Below are 22,717 nucleotides of genomic sequence, written 5' to 3'. Positions count from 1 at the left end.
AAAGCTGCGTTAAAGTTAAGGTCCGGTGAGCAAAAAAAAAAGCAAAAACAAAAAAAAGCTATTGTTCCAGCTTTTAAACGCAGAAGCTGTTCAGCATAGAGATAACATGGGACCAAGAAGCAGAAGCTAGCTTCTGCTTCTTCAGTCTGAATGGGGCTTAAAGTCTACGTTATGTGAAATGTTGTTTTGTTGCAGTTTTTCTTTTGTTTTTTGTTTTGCTGTTGTTGTTCGTTTATTGTTGTTTATCTAGGAATTGTATTGTTGACGTTTGTTTTGCTGTATGTATGCTTTAAACTAAAGCGTACAACAAAACAAACGTCAACATTGCGCACACAGAAACAACAACAAACAATCCCAACAATAATGAACAACAAGCAAACAATGAAAATAAATTAACAAACATAACAGCAACTTAATGACCCTGTTCAGACAGATATACCTGTCTCTACTGTCCACTGGCTGTCCCTCAGTTGATGACAACTCCACTCCTCTCTCTCTCTCCCCTCCCCCTCCATCTCTCCCTCTCTCCACTCCTCTCTCTCTCCCCTCCCCCCCTCTCTCTCTCCCTCTCTCGCTCTCCACGTCTCCAGTCTTCACCCCCCTCTCTCTCTCTCTCTCCACCGCCTTTTTGATGAATTGAACAAGGTGGACCCTCTTGTAAACAAGTGTAATGCTTTATGTCTGGTGTCGTCCACTCACAGTTTAACAGTCTTTGTATCGAGTTGTGCTTGAAATGTGCTGTAATTCTGCAAACTGTTAATACATACGTCAAACAATAAAAAGAAGAAAAAAAAGAGAGAGACTTTGTTTTTAACCGTCGCACGCAGCCAGCCAGGCAGGCAGCAGATCTACAAGCTCACAGCGCGGCGCGACGCGACGCGCTGTGAGCTTGTAGATCTGCTCTTCTAGTTTGGGAGGAATGAGGAAGTGTCTCGTCCCCTCCCCCTCCTCTCCCAACAGTCAGAAGATCGTTTGGGCGGATCTGTTTTTCTTTTCCTCTGCTCAACGAACAAAGGTACAGGTAGGCTGTGTTATATAAAAGACACTTTTATGCCGTTAGTATGTTGTGTTTACACTTACCCTGTGGTTAACAATAAGCCCACTACTGTGTATACATGTATCTCTGAATATTCAATACTTTACTTTAGTATGTTGTGTTCCAGAGCTAACTTTACCCTGTGATTAACAATAGGCATTATGTATCTCTGAATATTCAATACTTTACTTTCTCTAATACTAAACTAAGCAACAGCTACATTATAGCCTATCCTTAAATACCTTTTTCATAGGCTTTATACAAACGTAACGGACCAAATGAAAGTGTTATCTGAAAGTACCCTTAATTGTTCCAGTTGTCACCAACATGTCCGTAACGAGGCTATACAAGAACACACTGTGGGGGAAAAAAAACTTCTTGTCCGTGGACTTTATTGTCTCCACCAGGCCGAGAGATAGCCATGGTGCAACTGCCCCCTGTTTTACGCGATCGCTACATTTACAGTCCAAACGACGTATATAAACATTCCGATTTCAAATATAAAGTACTCGCCACATGTGCCACGGGTGTTAGAAATGTGCTGGCACAGCGATTAGCATCGCTGCATCCCGCGTTGTTTAATAAAAAAGCATTTTTATCCGAGCTGTTATTTTGCCATTGGCTTTCAACTACGCGCCCCTATCGGTCGGGAGGAGGGTGGCACTCGGTGTGTTCGATATAGGCACGCTGACCGCCCTGCCCAATCCTGCTACCCTAATAGACAGGGGTGCATGAGCACCTGGCCGTTCATTCGTGCTCTATCTCCGACCAAGCCACACTTCCACCACACATCTCTCTATGCAAAATAAAACCTGCACACTCCCACAAAAGACATAGACTACATTGCATTCGCCAAAAATGTCTTCTTTACTGTTTAAATATTACTTTTCTGAAACACGCTATTCTTGCTCAACCTCAACAGCCTACGTCAGAATCGTCATGTTGGCGTCTACTACGCCAACTACGTTCACTTAATGGGGCCAGTCCTTCACAGTGACACACGCGTTAGATCAACCACGCGACCGGGATGGTTTCTACCCCTCAATGTCGTGCCTACTCTACACTGCCATCCGAAGGCCCCTCCCCCTTTCACTGCTCCTGTGTGTGACCTGTGAACTACTCTCTGACTGCACTGTGGCTTGATTTATATGTGCGAGGTTGAAATGTAATGCACATAAATTAATTATAGGTCCAGCAAGCAAATCATGATTGTCTGTTTGTGCTCAATAGGTCACCATCACATTCCGATTTTAGGTGTTGTGTTTTCTATGACATTTATTTGGGCCAGTAGTTTCATATCTATCCTTTTTCCGACCAACACAGAACATGCTAACGGTGTTAGCGCGTTAGCATCCATCTTGCTTTTCATTTATATGTGCGAGGTGGAAATGTAATGCACATAAATTAATTATAGGTCCAGCAAGCAAATCATGATTGTCTGTTTGTGCTCAATAGGTCACCATCACATTCCGATTTTAGGTGTTGTGTTTTGTATGACACTTTGGCCAGTAGTTTCATATCTATCCTTTTTCCTTTGACCAACACAGACCATGCTAACGGTGTTAGCGCGTTAGCATCACACAGCTTACAGCGTCAGTGTTGCATGAATACTTTCAACCATGACAATGCCGACTACTTTTGCTACACACACTTCCCAAGGATTATGGAGATGTCTTTATTTTTTTTTTAAGGTTGAGAAATGAAATAATTATGGTCGTTTCTAATCTCAGCATTTCACAAGAGAAAGACGTGGATGCCTTTCGCTGCGCTGTTGGCGTTGCCATGTCTCATAGAAACAAGTAAATAGGTCTTTAAAAAGAATCCCAAAACAAGCGCATATAACAGGGGTCTGTAACCTATTTTAAATGAAGTGCCATGTTTTTATTTTCTAGATAGTGAGTCAGCCACAAGCTCACATCACAACAATAATCCATGTAATAATCACAATAACAATACTAATAATAATAATCATAATAATCCTGCTACCCTAATAGACAGGGGTACATAAGCACATGGCCGTTTATCCAACAGCTTTCTCCGACCCAACCACACTTTCACCACACATCTCTATATGCAAAATAAATTCGGCACACTCCCAGAATACATATAGGCTACATTTCATTGAAAGAAATGTCTTAATTACTGAATAAATATTACTTTTGTCAACCACGCCATTGTTGCTCAACATCACCAGCCTACGTCAGAATCGTCATGTTGGCGTCTACTACGCCAACTACGTTCACTTATTGGGGCCAGTCCTTCACAGTGACACACGCGTTAGATGAACCACGCGACCGGGATGGTTTCTACCCCTCAATGTCGTGCATTTGCTGCGCCCTTCTAATGCTGCGCCACGCCTACTCTATACTGCTCCATGCGACTCGAACAGCGTCAGCAGCAGCAGCTCCGAGCCTCCGTCAGAAAGGCTGCCCACAGCACTGCACAGCCCCACACCCAAATTAATCGAATGAATGAATAAGGCGCTTATATCGCTATTGCTCAGTGGATGGGACATTTACATTAAAAGCAATCGGATGGACGCGTGGATAACGGCATGGTTGTGTGCAATCGGAGGGAAAGCTTCCATAATCCATATAGCTTCCATGCTAGCTGCTTCAGACACAGGGGAGGGGAGGGAGAAATAGTGCGAAATAGCGCTTATGCAACAATTACCCTAAAACACAAACACCTCAACTCGATGTCATTGTGAATAAGAATTTCGAGCGAAATAATAATTTTTGGAAGGACACTTTCACCCAGTATGAAGCTAAATGTGGAAGCCGTGTGTGTCACACCAAAACGGCTGACCTATAGAATCCTGTAACCAGCCTCTCGCACTGCCTGCGAGTTGGCTCCGTCTAAGGCTCCGTCTTATGAGCAAATTTAGAACTTCCGGTCTGACAGCTAGCAGATTTAAGACATCCGGTTGCTTTCAGAATAAAATAAGATTATTTAATTTGTTAATTAAATAATTTTTACATTACATTATTAGTATTATTATTACATTACAGTTATTGTAAAGACACACATTATGTTTCTGTGTAAAAATAAGTAATTAAATAACATAAAAAAGTTATCTAAATGGATAAATGCTATTCACTGGAGTGCATGGACTTTATAAAGTGGACACTGGACAAAAGACGGCTCCGCCAGGCAACTATCTGGACATACCCACGCGTTTGGGAAGATGTCCTCTACCACCCCACAGTCTCCGCTAAGCGGGAGAGGTGTAAAATTCACAGCAGCAGAGCTTCTACTGGGGTCAATGCAAAAAAATGTACCGTTTCCGGACCCAGAATGGACACTGGACAAAGAGGCCTCCGCGAGGCAACTATCTGGACATACCCACGCGTCCGGGGAGATGTCCTCTACCACCCCACAGTCTCCGCTAAGCGGGAGAGGTGTAAAATTCAGAGCAGCAGACCTTCTATTGGGGTCAACACTCAAAAAAGTGCCGTTTCCAGACCCAGAATGGACACTGGACAAAGAGGCCTCCGCGAGGCAACTATCTGGACATACCCACGCGTCCGGGGAGATGTCCTCTACCACCCCACAGTCTCCGCTAAGCGAGAGAGGTGTAAAATTCAGAGCAGCAGAGCTTCTACTGGGGTCAATGCAAAATAAATTACCGTTTCCGGACCCAGACTGGACACTGGACAAAAGACGGCTCCGCGAGGCAACTATCTGGACATACCCACGCGTCCGGGGAGATGTCCTCTACCACCCCACAGTCTCCGCTAAGCGGGAGAGGTGTAAAATTCAGAGCAGCAGACCTTCTATTGGGGTCAACACTCAAAAAAGTGCCGTTTCCAGACCCAGAATGGACACTGGACAAAGAGGCCTCCGCGAGGCAACTATCTGGACATACCCACGCGTCCGGGGAGATGTCCTCTACCACCCCACAGTCTCCGCTAAGCGAGTAAATGGGTGCTTATATTTCTATGTGAAATGTGGTGATGCTGGCATCACAATAGATGCCAGCATCACGCTGCCTCCGTCTAATAAGCACATTTACAACTTCCTGTTTGGAAACCGAAACAGATGCTTCTGACATTTGCCTGTGCGTGCTTAATCGTTGTACTTCTGAACACATTTCCCAAATCTCAGTGATTTATCCACACATCGCTCTGTGTGTGTGTGTGTGTGTGTGTGTGTGTGTGTGTGTGTGTGTGTGTGTGTGTGTCGCGTCGCCCTCCAGCTGCAATTGCGAGTGTGCGCTGTGTGCAGGGCACACTACTGAGTTTAAAACCACAGCTGAAACATGAAGTGGAGTCTGTCAATTCCCGCAATTTCCTTCTTCCCATATTGCGCTGCAACGACACTAGGATTGAGCCCCCCGAAGGGGGGCGAAATTCTAGTACAGACTAATAGGCGAGTGCGCTCCCGGTGTGCAACTGTGGATTTCCCAAACCAACCCCGTTTGAGAAAGGTAGCCGGGGCGCTCGGATAAAAATGCTTTTTATTAAACAACGCGGGATGCAGCAGTGCTAATTGCTGAACCAGCAAATGTCTAACACCCGTGGCACATGTGGCGAGGACTGTATATTTGAAATCGGAATGTTTATATACACGTTTGGACTGTAAATGTAGCGATTGCGTAAAACAGGCTGCAGTTGTGTGTGTGTGTGTGTGTGTGTGTGTGTGTGTGTGTGATGCCTGATGCCTGTTGCTGCTGTGGCCATAAATGATCATGGGCTGTATTTTGCGTGTCTTAAGTACCAGGTCTTATTCCCTAACTTGAGTAAACTAAAGACCTGGAGGCGTGATCAATGCTCTTTGGCCACTCAGAATAGCCAAATGGCATTGATCACGCCTCCAGGTCTTTAGTTTACTCAAGTTAGGGAATAAGACCTGGTACTTAAGACACGCAAAATACAGCCCCAAGTCTCTTCCTCTGCACAGTTAAAACATGGCGTGCCCCAAGGTTCAATTCTTGGTCCCATTTTATTTTCTTTATACATGCTTCCACTTGGTGTTTTAATCAGTCATTTTAATCAAGTGTCTTACCACTGTTATGCTGACGACACCCAGCTGTATTTTTCTTTTAAACCCTCTGATCATAGCAAATTGTCTATTTTAAAAAAAAATGTCTGTCTTCCATTAAAGACTGGATGGCAGAAAGTTTTCTCCAATTAAACCCGGACAAAACTGAAGTCCTTATCATAGGCCCAGATACTATATGCAATGACATAAAGCAGTCCCTGGGTCCTTCATCTGCACACTTCACAAAAGTGTCAAAAAACCTAGGAGTGTTATTTGACCAGCAAATGAATTTTGAGCCACATGTTAAAAAAGTGGTTCAAACCTGTTTCTTTCAGCTTAGAAACATTTCCAAAATCAAGTCGCTTTTAACCCCTCGAGATCTGGAACAACTTATTCATGCTTTTATTTCTTCCCGGCTGGACTATTGCAACTCATTATTCACTACCCTCAGTCGCTCTTCAACACATCGCCTCCAGTCGGTGCAGAATACAGCTGCCAGACTTTTAACGAACACTTTTAGAAGGTCTCATATCACCCCGGTCCTTGCTGCTTTACACTGGCTTCCAATTGACTGCAGAATTGTTTTTAACATTTTATTAATCACTTTTAAAGCTCTCCATGGGCTGTCTCCCAGGTACATAACTGAACTTTTAGTGCCCATATCAAATGTGAGAACTCTGAGGTCTTCAGGTAAAGACCTGCTCAAACACAAGACTGAGAACTAAAGGCGATAGAGCTTTTGAAGTTGTAGCCCCTACCCTATGGAATTAATTACCCCTTTCCCTAAGGAGGGCAGAATCTGTCGAGACGTTCAAAAAGCTGCTAGAAACCCATTTGTTTAAAAAGCACTTTTGTCTGTAATATTGTCTATATGGTACTGTATGTTTATATATATATATATATTTGTATTATTACTCTGTCATTGTGTTTTCGTTTTATTGTTGATCTATGTGTTGCTCTTGTTTTATTTCATTTTATTTATTGTACAGCACCTTGTGACATTTGTTTTGAAAGGCGCTTTATAAATAAAATGTACCTTACCTTACCGTACCTGTTACCAGCTAATCTCCGGTCAATGCCAAATTTTGCACACACACTCCCTGGATGCCAATGATGGACTTCTGGCCCCAATTGTCCAGAAAGGCCTGTTATAGCGCCACCAGGAGGCCGACTTTTGAAAAACACATTGTTTTATATTACTCCTCCAAAGGATACCTTAACTATTATTACAAGTTAAAGATGGTGCCGTATTAAAGGACCACTTCACCACTTTTCAACCTATCTTCATATAATAGGTCCTCACTAATAATTTAAAAAAAAATCTACTCGGTCTGTGTCTCATAGGAGGGCTGTGGGCAGTTCAGAAACCGTCTTCCAGTGACATCATCGATGGGGAAAACAAGCTAATAGAAACTGCAGGCTTTCTAGTCCTGAAAAGTTTTCAATGCGAAAATGGAAGCCATCGTTCTCACGATAATTAAAATATAAACATTTTTGTAAAAAAAATCTTGTTTAAAAAAAATCTGCCTAATGATGACATCACTGGAAGACTGTTTCTAAACTGCCCACAGCCCTCCTATGAGACACAGACTGAGTAGAAAATAATTGTGCCATTTTATCATGATTATTAGTGCGGACCTATTATATGAAGATAGGTTGAAAAGTGCCTAACCTGACAATGCTCTAATTGTATATGCAGGAGGATGAAAAGAGGGCAATATTGTTTTTCCCCATAGGACACTGAGGACACTGAGGACAGGGCCACGTCTAGTCAGTCAGATTTACATTAACAACTGTCTTTAAGTGCCTTCCAGACTTTATGCCCCCAACAACCTGGCCTAGCAGAGACCTTTCTGGTTTAATGTGTTTTAAATCCATAGTGCTATGATTATGAGAGATGTGTGACCAGTGGCTGTAGATTCAACATGGATTAAAATGATTCACTAAATATTGTTCTCCTCCTCTCTTTTCTACCAGGAGTCATCAGGAGATGAGCAGCACTGCATGGAGCCAGAGGAGAATGTCCCATTCATTTAGCTTCAGATAGATAGATAGTACTTTATTGGCAGTTTTAAAACTAATCACAACAATTTGTGATTCATTAGGAAAACACCAACGTGGACCATACACTAAAAAAGGCCGTAGCTTGTTTTCTTTGTACAAGACTACACGGTTTAAATTGACATAATATTGAAGGAACTACACCAACACTTTAAAAACTTTTACTCAGTAAAAGGTTGAATACGGGTGTTTTACTAACGGGGGACTTTGCCCACCACTGATTGTTCTACAGGAGCATAAAGCATAAAGCATAGCTTTACAGGCAAGTCCAAAGTACTCAGTCCTAACTTAGTCTACTGACTACTAAGTCTACTGTATATAGATTGAGGAACTGTTCAATAATTGACAGGAGGCACGCCATCTTGACAGGTTTTGTATAATTGCTGTCAATGGTGTGACGTCGTCAACTTCTCTTTACTAAATACTGGATTGTTACGACATTTGACTGTAGCTGATAATACAATATATCACTATGGATAAAATGAGTGGGAGTTCTGCTTCTGGCGCCTCATCGCTGACCTCTAGTGACGAAGACGAGCCGACCGATGAAAGGTTTGAATTGACTCATTTCTCATGCGTGTTTATTTACAGATGCGTTGCGCGTCGTTACCGATGTAGCGCAACGCTGCTTTTTTGTTGTGCATATCCAAATAATAATAATGGGTTTTTTTTATTTTTATCGTTGGCTGTCAATTTTAAAACGTAAAAGTAACAAATTTGAATCAGGCACTGGGTGGCATAATATGCCGACTAACGTAAACCTGGACGAGTCCTCCAGCTCCTCAAGGACATTATTGTATTAACCCATTCTGACCTGAGATCAGATTCTAAAAATGTCTTCTACATCCTGACAGTTTTCATTCTGACCTGAGATCAGATTCTAAAAAATGTCTTCTATACATCCTGACAGTTTTCCATTCTGACCTGAGATCAGATTCTATAAAATGTCTTCTACATCCTGACAGTTTTCCATTCTGACCTGAGATCAGATTCTAAAAATGTCTTCTACATCCTGACAGTTTTCCATTCTGACCTGAGATCAGATTCTAAAAATGTCTTCTATGTCAGTCGCTCTTCGATCTTTCAAATATAGCAGACCTACAAGCTCACAGAGCGCTGCAGTATTGATGTAATAGAGCAGGGGTGGGTGTGCAACTTGGATGATGGAGAGGAGCCACTATGTTTCCACACTAACTGCCTATAGGGCCATATATTGGGCTACATTCCCACACTAACTGCCTATAGGGCCATATATTGGGCTACATTTCCACACTAACTGCCTATAGGGCCATATATTGGGCTACATTTCCACACTAACTGCCTATAGGGCCATATATTGGGCTACATTCCCACACTAACTGCCTATAGGGCCATATATTGGGCTACATTCCCACACTAACTGCCTATAGGGCCATATATTGGGCTACATTTCCACACTAACTGCCTATAGGGCCATATATTGGGCTACATTTCCACACTAACTGCCTATAGGGCCATATATTGGGCTACATTCCCACACTAACTGCCTATAGGGCCATATATTGGGCTACATTCCCACACTAACTGCCTATAGGGCCATATATTGGGCTACATTTCCACACTAACTGCCTATAGGGCCATATATTGGGCTACATTTCCACACTAACTGCCTATAGGGCCATATATTGGGCTACATTTCCACACTAACTGCCTATAGGGCCATATATTGGGCTACATTTCCACACTAACTGCCTATAGGGCCATATATTGCTGTTGTAGCAAAAATAGCCGATCTACAAGCTCAACACGCGTCACGCTGCGACGCGTCTTGCGTCTTTCGAATTGAAATCTTGAATTTTTGCTATTTTTGAATTGGAATCCTGAAAATTAACATTTTCATGTCATTTGAAATGCCTTTTCATTATACTTGTGTTGAAGCAATGAGCCACTAGTTCAGACATGGTCATGTTTGCATGTTGTGGAATTGTTGCCACATTAAGTGAAGGTGGGGGGGCCGCATGTGGCCCCCGGGCCGCCAGTTGCCCACCCCTGTAATAGCGGGTATGCACGTGACATCATCGTACCTGGAAGTTATAATGCGGGAACGCCCACTGAGTGTCGGGGGGGGGGGGGGGGGGGGGGGGAAACTACTTCCTGGCCTCGAGAGCACATGCATCCAATCAGAAAAGTCCTCTCTGATTGCATTAAACTATGTTAAACGTTGCAGCTGTTACGAAAAGCTTGTATACAGAGGGTATGTGCGTGACTGACTGGGCGTGACGCTCACTGAGTGGCGAAAAAAACTACTTTCCTGGCCTCGACAGCCCGTTCATCCACACAGAAAAGTCCTGTCGCATTGCATTAAACAACATTAAACAACGTTAAACTCACTTTGGCTGTTGCTTTGCCACTCGATGTGCCATTCACTTTAACCCCTTTTGGTGTCGGCACCATGTTATGCTTTAGCTATTGATCAATAGCAGATCTACAGGCTCGTAGCGCGCCACCGAGTGGGCGCGCTACGAGCCTGTAGGTCTGCTATTATTGAACAATCGAAGAACGACTGACATAGAAACAGAAAACTGTCAGGATGTAGATGGATAGATGGCTTTATTGTCATTCAGCAGATACATAAAATGCATAAGAGAACGAAATGTCGTTTCACTGGCTTTTAGTATGCTAGTTAAAAGAGAGCTAAAATACTATTAAAATCTAAAATCCACTTAAAAACAAATAAATCTAAATAAATTAAAAAGCACCATCAGTTCATTGAGAGACAGATATTGCACAACAGGAGTCCTTATAGCAGCATATAGGGTCAAAGGTCAAGGGATATTGCACTTGTTCAAAAGTCTGATGGCTTGGGGGGGAAAAAGCTCTAGAAAGATTTTTGTAGAATCTGATCTCAGGTCAGAATGGGTTAAGCATGCGCATTCCTTCTCTTATCCTCTTTTTCTATCTGCAAAGTTTTTGTTGCAGTAAGTAGAAAGATCGCCACACGTGTAAATAAATGTATTTATGGATATAGTCAGGTAGTCACATAATGATATCTATATAATAATATCTTAGTCATAATAATATATTGCTTTCATCCCCACAGAGAGAAGACACCGGAACCGAAGACACCCAGTCAAACTACTAGTGGACACGGTAAGACTGGACAAATCACCACAGCTCCTTAGCTAAGGTGATAAATCACCTTAGCTAAGGTGATAAATCACCGCAGCTCCTTAGCTAAGGTGATAAATCACCTTAGCTAAGGTGATAAATCACCGCAGCTCCTTAGCTAAGGTGATAAATCACTGCAGTTCCTTAGCTAAGGTGATAAATCACTGCAGTTCCTTAGCTAAGGTGATAAATCACCACAGCTCCTTAGCTAAGGTGATAAATCACTGCAGTTCCTTAGCTAAGGTGATAAATCACCGCAGCTCCTTAGCTAAGGTGATAAATCACTGCAGTTCCTTAGCTAAGGTGATAAATCACCACAGCTCCTTAGCTAAGGTGATAAATCTCCTTAGCTAAGGTGTTTGTCCGATTGGGCCTTTTGGCTCAAAGGCTTTCTTTCAGGGAAGAAACCAAAAATCACACCCATGTGAAGTGAGCGGTGCTAATATAGTTATATAAAGTCCTAACTCGTGTTGCTATGATTGGGTGACGTAATGGTGATGGTAAAACACACGGTGTCAAAACGAACATTAAATTATCTTTATTGTTATTAATGGCATTTAATGTTTGTGTTTAGGGGACAAGATAACCCAAAAATGTTCCCTTCATTGTCAGTAGCGTTTTTAAAACAAACACAGGGAAGACATATTTGAATTGTAAAGGCTTTTCAAAGAGAGGACTCCAGTGAGGGAGATGGGGTGAAGCTCTTTCCAACGCGTGGTGATGATGACAGTAACTCAGGTCGTCTCGTTGAGTGCATTTAAAAAATGTTTTATTTTGCTTGCAGGGGGTGGATAAGGCATGACATAAACCGGGTACTTAAACTTTAACTTAAACAATAATAATAATAATAATAAAACTTTATTTGTATAGCACCTTTCATGGCACCTTTCAATGCAGCTCAAAGTGCTTTACAGAAAAATGGAGAATAAAAGAAAAGCAAGGCAACGACATTAAAAACAAGCAGTAATGCAATACAGTGAGGACATGAATAACAAAAATAAAAGATCAATCAAAAGCAATGTTGTAGAAGTGGGTCTTGAGCTGAGCTTTAAAAATGTCTACAGAGGCTGCCTGACGAAGGTACAGTGGGAGCTTGTTCCATGCCGACGGCCCGTAGAAGCAAAAAGCTGCTTCCCCGTATTTTTTAGTTGCCATTTCTTTTGGCAAAGCGAGCAGGCCAGCAGTGGAAGACCTTAGGGGGGGGGCGGTTTGGGACCTTGTGATGCAAAATAAACGCAAAATGCAAAATAAACAAAGGATAACTCAAAACAACTGAAAACAAACAAAACACGCACGGTTGAAAAACTGTGTGGCTTCCCCGTGACGTTTCCCAAAATCCCTGCTGCCGTGCACCTGTGATTGGTTGAACCCGCCTATGCCCAGGTTGTCATAGCAACTTCACAAGAACTTAACCACAATATAAAATCATCAAATTGGCTACGACATGAATATTATAACCACACCTGGAGGTCATGATAGAGCGGTCATGGTTCCCAAACTGTGGTGCGTGCACCCCTTGTGGTGCGCCTTCTAGGGGGTGTGCGACATGAAAAGACTAATGGTGGTGCTATGGTTTTATTTTAAAAATATTAACATATTATGCCAATATAATAGGCAGGTATATGCAGAATATAGCCTATGCTGCAGTATATGCCATATTCAGGTTCATATATGTGGATAAATAGGAAATATATGTCTCTATATAGCTTATGCAACTTCTGTTTAGATGGTTCTGTTATGACTTCTCCTCTGCATGCTGTAGTGTTTAGATGGTTCTGTTATGACTGCATGTTGTAGTGTTTAGATGGTTCTGTTATGACTGCATGCTGTAGTGTTTAGAATGGTTCTGTTATGACTTCTCCTCTGCATGCTGTAGTGTTTAGATGGTTCTGTTATGACTGCATGCTGTAGTGTTTAGATGGTTCTGTTATGACTGCATGTTGTAGTGTTTAGATGGTTCTGTTATGACTGCATGCTGTAGTGTTTAGAATGGTTCTGTTATGACTTCTCCTCTGCATGCTGTAGTGTTTAGATGGTTCTGTTATGACTTCTCCTCTGCATGTTGTAGTATTTAGATGGTTCTGTTATGACTTCTCCTCTGCATGTTGTAGTATTTAGATGGTTCTGTTATGACTTCTCCTCTGCATGTTGTAGTATTTAGATGGTTCTGTTATGACTTCTCCTCTGCATGCTGTAGTATTTAGATGGTTCTGTTATGACTGCATGTTGTAGTGTTTAGATGGTTCTGTTATGACTTCTCCTCTGCATGCTGTAGTGTTTAGATGGTTCTGTTATGACTTCTCCTCTGCATGCTGTAGTGTTTAGATGGTTCTGTTATGACTTCTCCTCTGCATGCTGTAGTGTTTAGAATGGTTCTGTTATGACTTCTCCTCTGCATGCTGTAGTGTTTAGATGGTTCTGTTATGACTTCTCCTCTGCATGCTGTAGTGTTTAGATGGTTCTGTTATGACTTCTCCTCTGCATGCTGTAGTATTTAGATGGTTCTGTTATGACTGCATGCTGTAGTGTTTAGATGGTTCTGTTATGACTGCATGCTGTAGTGTTTAGATGGTTCTGTTATGACTGCATGCTGTAGTGTTTAGATGGTTCTGTTATGACTGCATGCTGTAGTATTTAGAATAGACCCTAGAGAACATGCTAATATGGCTGCTAAATAAGAACGGTTTCCCCTATCAGCTAGCATATGCTACTTGTAACGTGTGTGTGTGTGTGTGTGTGTGTGTGTGTGTGTGTGTGTGTGTGTGTGTGTGTGTGTGTGTCCACACAGACTGTAGGACAGTGGTTCTCATAGTGGGAGTTCCAGCTACATTATAGATACCAAGTGGACCCTAAAGGGTCTGTAACAGAGAGTGCAAAAATTGACTCTCAAAATAGATTTTATAATAGAAATTAAAAAATAAAAATTGGGGTCCCAGAGATAGAAATGGAAAGAAAGACAGTCAGCTGTACACGGTCAACATTACAGATTACAGTACCATTATAAGTAGGCCTACAAGGAATGGCAATGAAATCAAATTGGGTAAAAAAAAAAGGGGGGTAAAATATTAATTTTGAAGGAGTATTCATTTTTATTGTCTTTATTGTTAGTTACAACAACATGCCTAAAATAACTTGAAGCTACATTTGTAAAGTAATTGCAAAAAGGTGCCACAATCCGATTAATCGTTTAAATAATCGCCCGATGAATCGATTATGAAAATAATCGTTATGTTGCAGCCCTAGTGCCAGATAGATTTCAGCCGTCGCATTTATTAACGTCAGAACGAAATGAAGGAAGGATCAGCTGTTTGCGATCACTTTATAAATGCCGTGGCGACGTGGGTTTACTACGAAACCTGCACTCGAATCTGTGGCAGATTTTACACTGAATTGATAAATGAGGGCCATTTATCTGCCACAGATTTATCAATTCAGTGTAAAATCTGCCACAGATTGGAGTGCAGGTTTTTCGTAGTACACCCACGTCGCCACGGCATTTATAAAGTGATCGCAAACAGCTGATCCTTCCTTAATTTCGTTCTGACGTTAATAAATGTGACGGCTGAAATCTATCTGGCACGCCCTATGAAATCAAGCCTCGCCCTCGTTTTTGCGACTGAACAACTGCAGTACGACCTTGGAAACCATGGTTGCATCAAGTCAAGCCTTCCTTGCCTTTGCTGACCGCCTCACCCCCCTCTCATACACACAGACGCATGCACGCACATGCAACTTGCAAGCAACTGTCACTGTGTGTTAGTTTATGCAATTATTCAAATTAAACAAAATTAGTGAACGAAAACCTGTGAACCTGTGATTATGTGAAGCATTACCGGTATGCGCTCAGAATGCAAAACACTATTTAAATAACTTAAAGTATTGTTTTTAATTGCGCGATTTAAAAAAGCTTGCACACTTGGTAATATCCTACCAATTTCATATGACATGCCTTTACAAAATATATTTCTTTCACATGTATAGCCTATTATTAGTTTTATACATTTTAGGAGTGAAAACACATGTTTAGATGCCTGTGACAGCCTCTCAGCTGGTCAAACAACAGCAACGCCGTTCTACGACAGAAAAACAGCCGAGGACAAAGCGTACGACAGCTCCACGAGCAGACGTGACTTTTGTCAAGTTCAATCTTTGGCGGAAATGGTAAATCCCGAAAATGTCGGTAATTGTCGGCGTGCACCCATATTTTGGCGTACGGCACGGTTGATAAATGAGGGCCATAGTGACTATGTTTAGAGTACCAGTAGGGGCAAAAGCGGCGCTGTTGTGCCAGAAACGGAGAGAGAGAGAGAGAGAGAGAGATAGTGTTGCACTGTTGCCTGCTAATTACAGAGAGAGACAGACAGACAGAAAGTTGCAACACTCAGTTCACACGGGTGTGACTTTTTTAAATAACGTGTTTAAAAATGAATCGTTACATTTCCTGTACAGGTCTTTAAAATGTATTCCTTCTCTCCTCATATCAGATGTCCGTCTGCCGGAGGATCTAATGGTCTATAGGGTCACTCTGGACAGTCTCGATGGGGCGACGTACGTCTCTCAAGTGCCCTCCTACCTCTGCAACATCTACACAGACCTCCACCTATCAGCGGGAGGGAGTGATGAACGGGTTAATCAGCAACATGACGTGTGGCATCTTGAGACCGCCTCCAAAATGAAGACCCTCCATGACGTCCTAATCAAGTGCCGTGCCGTCTTTAAGACCCTCCTCCCTGACAGAGACACACCCAGCAGCAGAGTTCTGACCAATGGCGTCGCTGGCATCGGGAAGACATTCAACGTGCGTAAGTTCGCTCTGGACTGGGCGAGAGGTTTGGAGAACCAAGACATAGATCTCCTGGTTCCCTTCTCATTCCGGGAGCTGAACTTGGTCCGAGATGAGCAGCACAGTCTTCTCTCACTGATCCATGTTTTCCATCCAACGTTAGAGAAGGTCACAGCAGAGCAGCTCGCTGCCTGGAAAGTTGGCTTCATCTTCGATGGTCTCGATGAAAGCAGGTTTCCGCTGAAATTCGAGAACATCGACGTCGATTCTGACGACTTCGACAACAATGACGTCGTCTCTGATGTCACGGTGACATCATCGGTGGGCCTGCTGCTGACGAACATCATCAAGAAGAATCTGCTCCCCTCGGCTCTCTTCTGGATAACCAGCAGACCTGCAGCAGCCAATCAGATCCCTCCTGAATGCGTTGACATGGTGACAGAAATGCGAGGGTTCACAGACCCCCAGAAGGTGGAGTTCTTCAGGAAGATGTTCAGTGACGATAGGAAGCTGGCCAGCACCATCATCTCACACGTGAAGACATCCAAGAGCATCCACATCATGTGTCACATCCCAGTCATCTGTTGGATGACCGCTACCGTTGTGGAGGACCTGGTGAAGACGGGCAAGAGAGGACAGCTGCCCAAGAACCTGACCGGGATGCTCAGCCACTTCGTCTCGCTCCAGTTAAGGAGTACGAAGTGTGGCGAGACTCAGGGCGTGAAGAGAAAGGAAAAGAAAAAGAAGAGAAACAAAAAAGACAGAATCAGAGAAAAAAGAAAAAGGGAGACTGATGTTGACGTTGTTGTCGATGATGATGTTGTTGTTGTCGATGATGTTGTCGTCGTTGAAGGGAATGCTCTTCTGAAGCTGGGCCAGCTGGCGTTTGACCATCTGGAGGAAGGCACCGTCATGTTCTACCAAGAAGACCTGGAAGAGTGTGGTCTCGATGTGAACCACGCCGCGCTGTACTCGGGGGTGTGCGCGGAGATCTTCAAAGAAGAGACCGTTCAATCCCAGAGAAAGATCTACAGCTTTGTTCATCCGAGCATCCAGGAGTTCCTGGCTGCAGTCTACCTGTTCCACTGTTTCACACAGGAGAACATGGAGGCAGTGAAGACATTCCTGGGAGTTGATGTCAGTTCCTTGGAGGACCTCCTGCTGAGAGCCATCGCAAAAGCCCTGAAGAGTAAGAACGGCCACCTGGACCTCTTTGTCCGCTTCCTTCATGGCCTCTCGCTGGAGTCCAACCAGAGTCTGTTAGGAGGCCTGCTGGGTCACACAGAGAACAGTCCAGAGGAGATCCAGAGAGTCATCAACAACCTGAAGGAGATGAAAAATGAGAATGGGAGTCTCTCTCCTGACAGATTCATCAACATCTCCCACTGTCTGGTGGAGATGAACGACCTCTCGGTACATCAGGAGATCCAACGGTACCTGAAGTCAACGGACAGATCAAAGACAGAACTGTCTGAGAGCCAGGCTTCAGCTCTGGCCTTCACGCTGCTGACGTCAGAGGAGGTTCTGGAGGAGTTGGACCTGCACCAATACAACACCACGACATGGGGGAAGAACTGTCTGATCTCTGCTGTGAGAAACAGCAGAAAGGCTCGGTTAGTAGTCATGTGATCATGTGAATAGAAAACCTGTTAGAATAGAATGAAACTGACTGACTTTCATAGTTCTGACTAGTTCTGACTTTCAAGATCCATCGATCATAGAAGTTACACTGTAGTATTAATACAGATTATCTGTCTTTCACTTTTATGTTTTCTGGTTCCCTATTCTTATATGACCTGTCAATATCTGACCAACTAGACTGTTCTCATATGACCTGTCAATATCTGACCAACTAGACTGTTCTTATATGACCTGTCAATATCTGACACAGTTAATTTCCTTGAACATTAACTTGATCTAATCTGTATTGATGATCGCTGATTTTACAGACTTGTTGGCTGTGACATCCAAAAGCCAGAATGTGAGATCGTGGCTTCAGCTCTGAGCGCTAATCCTTCACACCTGAGAGAATTGGACCTCAGTTATAATGACCTAAAGGATCCAGGCGTTGACTTCATCTCTAATGCGTTGATGAGTCCAAACTGTCACCTGGAGATACTGAGGTCAGTCTATTATGAATAAAGTTGACATCATGGTATCTCACACTGATTAGAATACTCACTCTCGCATCACAATGTACAGTAAATGTGAACTAATGAGTTACAGTGATTACAGTATGTGGAGCCATGTTGACATTCCTGCCTGCCTTCTCTTTCCATCTCTTGGGGTCTTTACTCCAAAACCGTGATATTCACTCCAGATATTTCATGTGTAATTACAGACTTGCTGGCTGTACCTTCACGCAGGGGACAGGACTTGAAATTATGCTCTCAGCTCTCAGCACTAATCTTCTCCATCTGAGAGAATTGGACCTCAGTTTCATCTGCCTGCAGGAAGTACAACTGCTCCTGCTCTGTGGTCTGCTGCAGAGTCCACAGAGTAGACTGCAGATCGTGAGGTAAAGAACGCGTGTTCTCTCTGTGTGGATCGCCACTTGAACATCAACACAGCACTCTGTTATTAAATGTGTATTTCTCTGTGCAGGTTGTCAGGCTGTGGAGTCACAGAGAACGGCTGTTCTTATCTGGCTGAAGCTGTGACCACCAACCCCTCCTCCCGGCTGAAACAGCTGGACTTGAACTTCAGCCACATAAGCAGGTGGGCTCTGAAGAAGCTGACTGCTGTTCTGGAGACTGTCAAGTGAGTCCACTATAAGAATGTCTGTTGGTCAGTAGACTAGAGGACTGTGTCCATGTTGGTCAGTAGACTAGAGGACTGTGTCCATGTTGGTCAGTAGACTAGAGGACTGTGTCCATGTTGGTCAGTAGACTAGAGGACTGTGTCCATGTTGGTCAGTAGACTAGAGGACTGTGTCTGTTGGTCAGTAGACTAGAGGACTGTGTCCATGTTGGTCAGTAGACTAGAGGACTGTGTCTGTTGGTCAGTAGACTAGAGGACTGTCCATGTTGGTCAGTAGACTAGAGGACGGTGTCTGTTGGTCAGTAGACTAGAGGACTGTGTCCATGTTGGTCAGTAGGTTTTCACTTGATTCATTGTTGTTCTACTTCCTACAGTGTGAATCATGCAGGAGAACACTGGACTAAACCTCAACTCCTTACAACACGTGAGTCTGTCTGTCTGTCTGTCTGTCTGTCTGTCTGTCTTTCTCACATCGCTATGGAAAACCTTTGATTATGTAACCCCCCCCCCCTATTTGTGTGTGTGTGTGTGTGTGTGTGTGTGTGTGTGTGTGTGTGTGTGTGTGCACACGTATCATTCAGTGCATGGCGTATTTAATGTCTACCGTGTTGTTTTTCTCATCAGATTTCCAGCGTCTCACTCTGGACACAAACACGGCACACATAACCCTCTCTCTGTCCGAGAACAACAGAACGGTGACCCGGGACGACCGGGTCAACTCGTACCCCGACCACCCCGACCGGTTCGACGTCTCCCCTCAGGTCCTCAGTTCGGAGAGTCTAGGCGAGCGCTGCTACGTCGAGACGGAGTTCAGCGGGACGGTTCAGATCGGACTGAGCGACGGGGCCATCCGGAGGATCGGTCAGGGTCACGCCTGCTGCCTCGGAGAGACCACCAAGTCCTGGAGTCTGTTCTGTAGTCACTACTATTACTCCGTCATACACGACAGTAAGGAGACCGCCCTCCCCATCCGTCCCTCTGGCTCCAACAGAGTGGCCGTGCATCTGGACCGTCCCGCCGGGACTCTGTCCTTCTACAGAGTGTTGGAGGACACTCTGACTCACCTGTACACCTTCCAGGCCTGCACGTTCCCTCAGCGTCTCCACGCTGCCTTTAAGGTGTACCATGGCGCCTCTGTGTCTCTGTGTGAGGACGCACGGGGTGGGAGGAGAGACAGGCCGGCTGTGAGGACAGACAGACAGGCTGTGGGGACAGACAGACAGGCTGTGGGGACAGACAGACAGGCTGTGGGGACAGACAGACAGGCTGTGGGGACAGAAGAGTGTGTTGTATCATAAGGTCCTCCTCTTCCTGTTTCTGTAGCGTGAGGCAGCTTGGTGTACAAGTACACCCCCTGGACACGACGCTAGTATGACGCAGGGATTTACCCCCCAATCCAACCCTTTGATGCTGAGTGTCAAGCAGGGAGGCACTGGGTCCCATTTTTACAGTCTTTGGTATTTGACCCGGCCGGGGATCGAACCCCAGACCTCCCAGTCTCAGGGCGGACACTCTAACCACAAGGCCACTGAGCTGGTACCGACCATGGCTGACATTGATCAATTCTTAATACAAAGCTTCTAACATATTATTTAGGCTCCAAAATCTATAAATCTCACACTATTATTAAGGCAAGCAGCCGGATCCACAAGGTGCCCTTTTTTCACTTGAGCACCTGCCCCTCTAAATGTCTGTGCACGCCACTGTCCTGCCCCTCTAAATGTCTGTGCACGCCACTGTCCTGCCCCTCGAAATGTCTGTGCACGCCACTGTCCTGCCCCTCGAAATGTCTGTGCACGCCACTGTCCTGCCCCTCTGAATGTCTGTGCACGCCACTGTCCTGCCCCTCTAAATGTCTGTGCACGCCACTGTCCTGCCCCTCTAAATGTCTGTGCACGCCACTGTCCTGCCCCTCTAAATGTCTGTGCACGTTCTTCACAAGTTCTTCACACGCCACAAGTTCTTGAGCTTAGTCCAGTTACCCTGCAGGGTAAACATAGTACCTTTCCTTTCCTTAGTCCAGTTACCCTGGGTAAACATAGTACCTTTCCTTTCCTTAGTCCAGTTACCCTGCAGGGTAAACATAGTACCTTTCCTTTCCTTAGTCCAGTTACCCTGGGTAAACATAGTACCTTTCCTTTCCTTAGTCCAGTTACCCTGGGTAAACATAGTACCTTTCCTTTCCTTAGTCCAGTTACCCTGGGTAAACATAGTACCTTTCCTTTCCTTAGTCCAGTTACCCTGGGTAAACATAGTACCTTTCCTTTCCTTAGTCCAGTTACCCTGGGTAAACATAGTACCTTTCCTTTCCTTAGTCCAGTTACCCTGGGTAAACATAGTACCTTTGCTTTCCTTAGTCCAGTTACCCTGCAGGGTAAACATAGTACCTTTCCTTTCCTTAGTCCAGTTACCCTGGGTAAACATAGTACCTTTCCTTTCCTTTGTCCAGTTACCCTGGGTAAACATAGTACCTTTCCTTTCCTTAGTCCAGTTACCCTGGGTAAACATAGTACCTTTCCTTTCCTTAGTCCAGTTACCCTGGGTAAACATAGTACCTTTCCTTTCCTTAGTCCAGTTACCCTGGGTAAACATAGTACCTTTGCTTTCCTTTCGACTCAATCCCAAGTGCCTGTCGGAGGTCGATAGAACATTTAAACATGTATATTGTATCGTTTTAATTATCATTTAGGCCTATTTACATTTACTCCAATGAAGGGCTTTGAACATCATTGTATTTTGTCTAAATTCATTTCATTTTTATGTCATTTCATGTCATTTCAAGAAAGTGAAATGAATGCTGTTGTATTTACATTGTACCAAAATGACATTAATTAATACAGCATTGTTAATAAAATAACTAAGTTTTTTTTGGATGTGACCTTTTGTGATGAGGGTCATTCACCTTTCTGTATGCACGCACATACACACGCACTTGTGCGCACGAGCTTGTAGATCTGCCATTTTAGCTTCTTTATTTTTTTTGCAATCCTGAATGTTTTTTAATATTGGAATTGGAATTGAAATTGAATATTGGAATCCTGAAAAGATATATTTAAAAGTTATTATTTGGTTACAATTGTTAACTTTATGAACTTAAATACAAATATATTGGACATGAAAAAGTTTCGAATTGCAGCCGTCCGTATAGGTGTCCTTTGAGAGCCGTTTTGAAGGGGTTTGCATGTCTTAATGACTGTTGGTAGGGCGTTCCACATTTTGGTGGCATAGGAGCGAAAATAATTTAGTCCCTTGTTTGTGCCGAATCTGGGTTGTACATGGTTTGTTGCACTCCCTCTGGTGTTGTGGGTGTGGACAGGTACATGGGTATCTTAGTGAAGTATTTAGACAGGTACATGGGTATCTTAGTGAAGTATTTAGACAGGTACATGGGTATCTTAGTGAAGTATTTAGACAGGTACATGGGTATCTTGGTGGTGTATCTAGACAGGTACATGGGTATCTTAGTGAAGTATTTAGACAGGTACATGGGTATCTTGGTGGTGTATTTAGACAGGTACATGGGTATCTTAGTGAAGTATTTAGACAGGTACATGGGTATCTTGGTGGTGTATGGAATCTTGTGGACCAGACCCATTTCAAGGTGATGTACTCTGTCGTCATCCATAAGCCAACATGCTACATTTATGCAACAGTATTCTATGAGTGTGACAAGTTATTCAGTCCATTCTGGGATGAAATTATTTTCGACGGTTTCCACAATGCATGTCGTAGCAAAAATAGCTACAATCTACAAACCTCTAAATGATCTTAGTTTTAGTCAGTCTTTTCGATCATTTTAATTTAGTTTTAGTGATTTAGTCTACTCACATTTTTAGTCACCTGGAATGTTTTAGTCAGACATGCAAAAGTGTAGCTTTTCGGCGAAAATCGCCGTTTTTATCCCAAATATAGGACCTGTGTGATTCATGCAAATCCGTTAAAAAAAT

At 43.6% G+C, this 22,717-nt stretch overlaps 2 protein-coding genes and 1 long non-coding RNA gene across 3 annotated transcripts in view; 2 read left to right on the top strand and 1 right to left on the bottom strand.

Annotated features, from left to right (window-relative positions):
* Positions 1–22,717, top strand: part of LOC308332990 (uncharacterized protein) — a 205,463-nt gene that overhangs the window by 104,760 nt on the left and 77,986 nt on the right. The window lies entirely within an intron of this gene.
* The window catches only part of LOC308332997, a 178,711-nt gene that overhangs the window by 104,806 nt on the left and 51,188 nt on the right, over positions 1–22,717 (bottom strand). The window lies entirely within an intron of this gene.
* Positions 968–21,648, top strand: LOC308332991 (protein NLRC3-like). Its single transcript, XM_080789145.1, has 9 exons — positions 968–1,015; positions 7,997–8,632; positions 11,160–11,209; positions 15,712–17,623; positions 17,960–18,133; positions 18,352–18,528; positions 18,615–18,770; positions 19,145–19,194; positions 19,395–21,648. Exons 2-9 carry the CDS (start codon positions 8,553–8,555, stop codon positions 20,066–20,068), a joined length of 3,273 nt encoding a protein of 1,090 aa, XP_080645271.1. The 5' UTR covers positions 968–1,015; positions 7,997–8,552; the 3' UTR covers positions 20,069–21,648.

Source organism: Protomyctophum bolini, assembly GCF_963924005.1.
Source record: "Protomyctophum bolini genome assembly, chromosome: 18".
Classification (NCBI taxonomy): domain Eukaryota; kingdom Metazoa; phylum Chordata; class Actinopteri; order Myctophiformes; family Myctophidae; genus Protomyctophum; species Protomyctophum bolini.
Note: the sequence above shows the minus strand (reverse complement) of the source record. Positions and strands in the feature narration are given on the sequence as shown.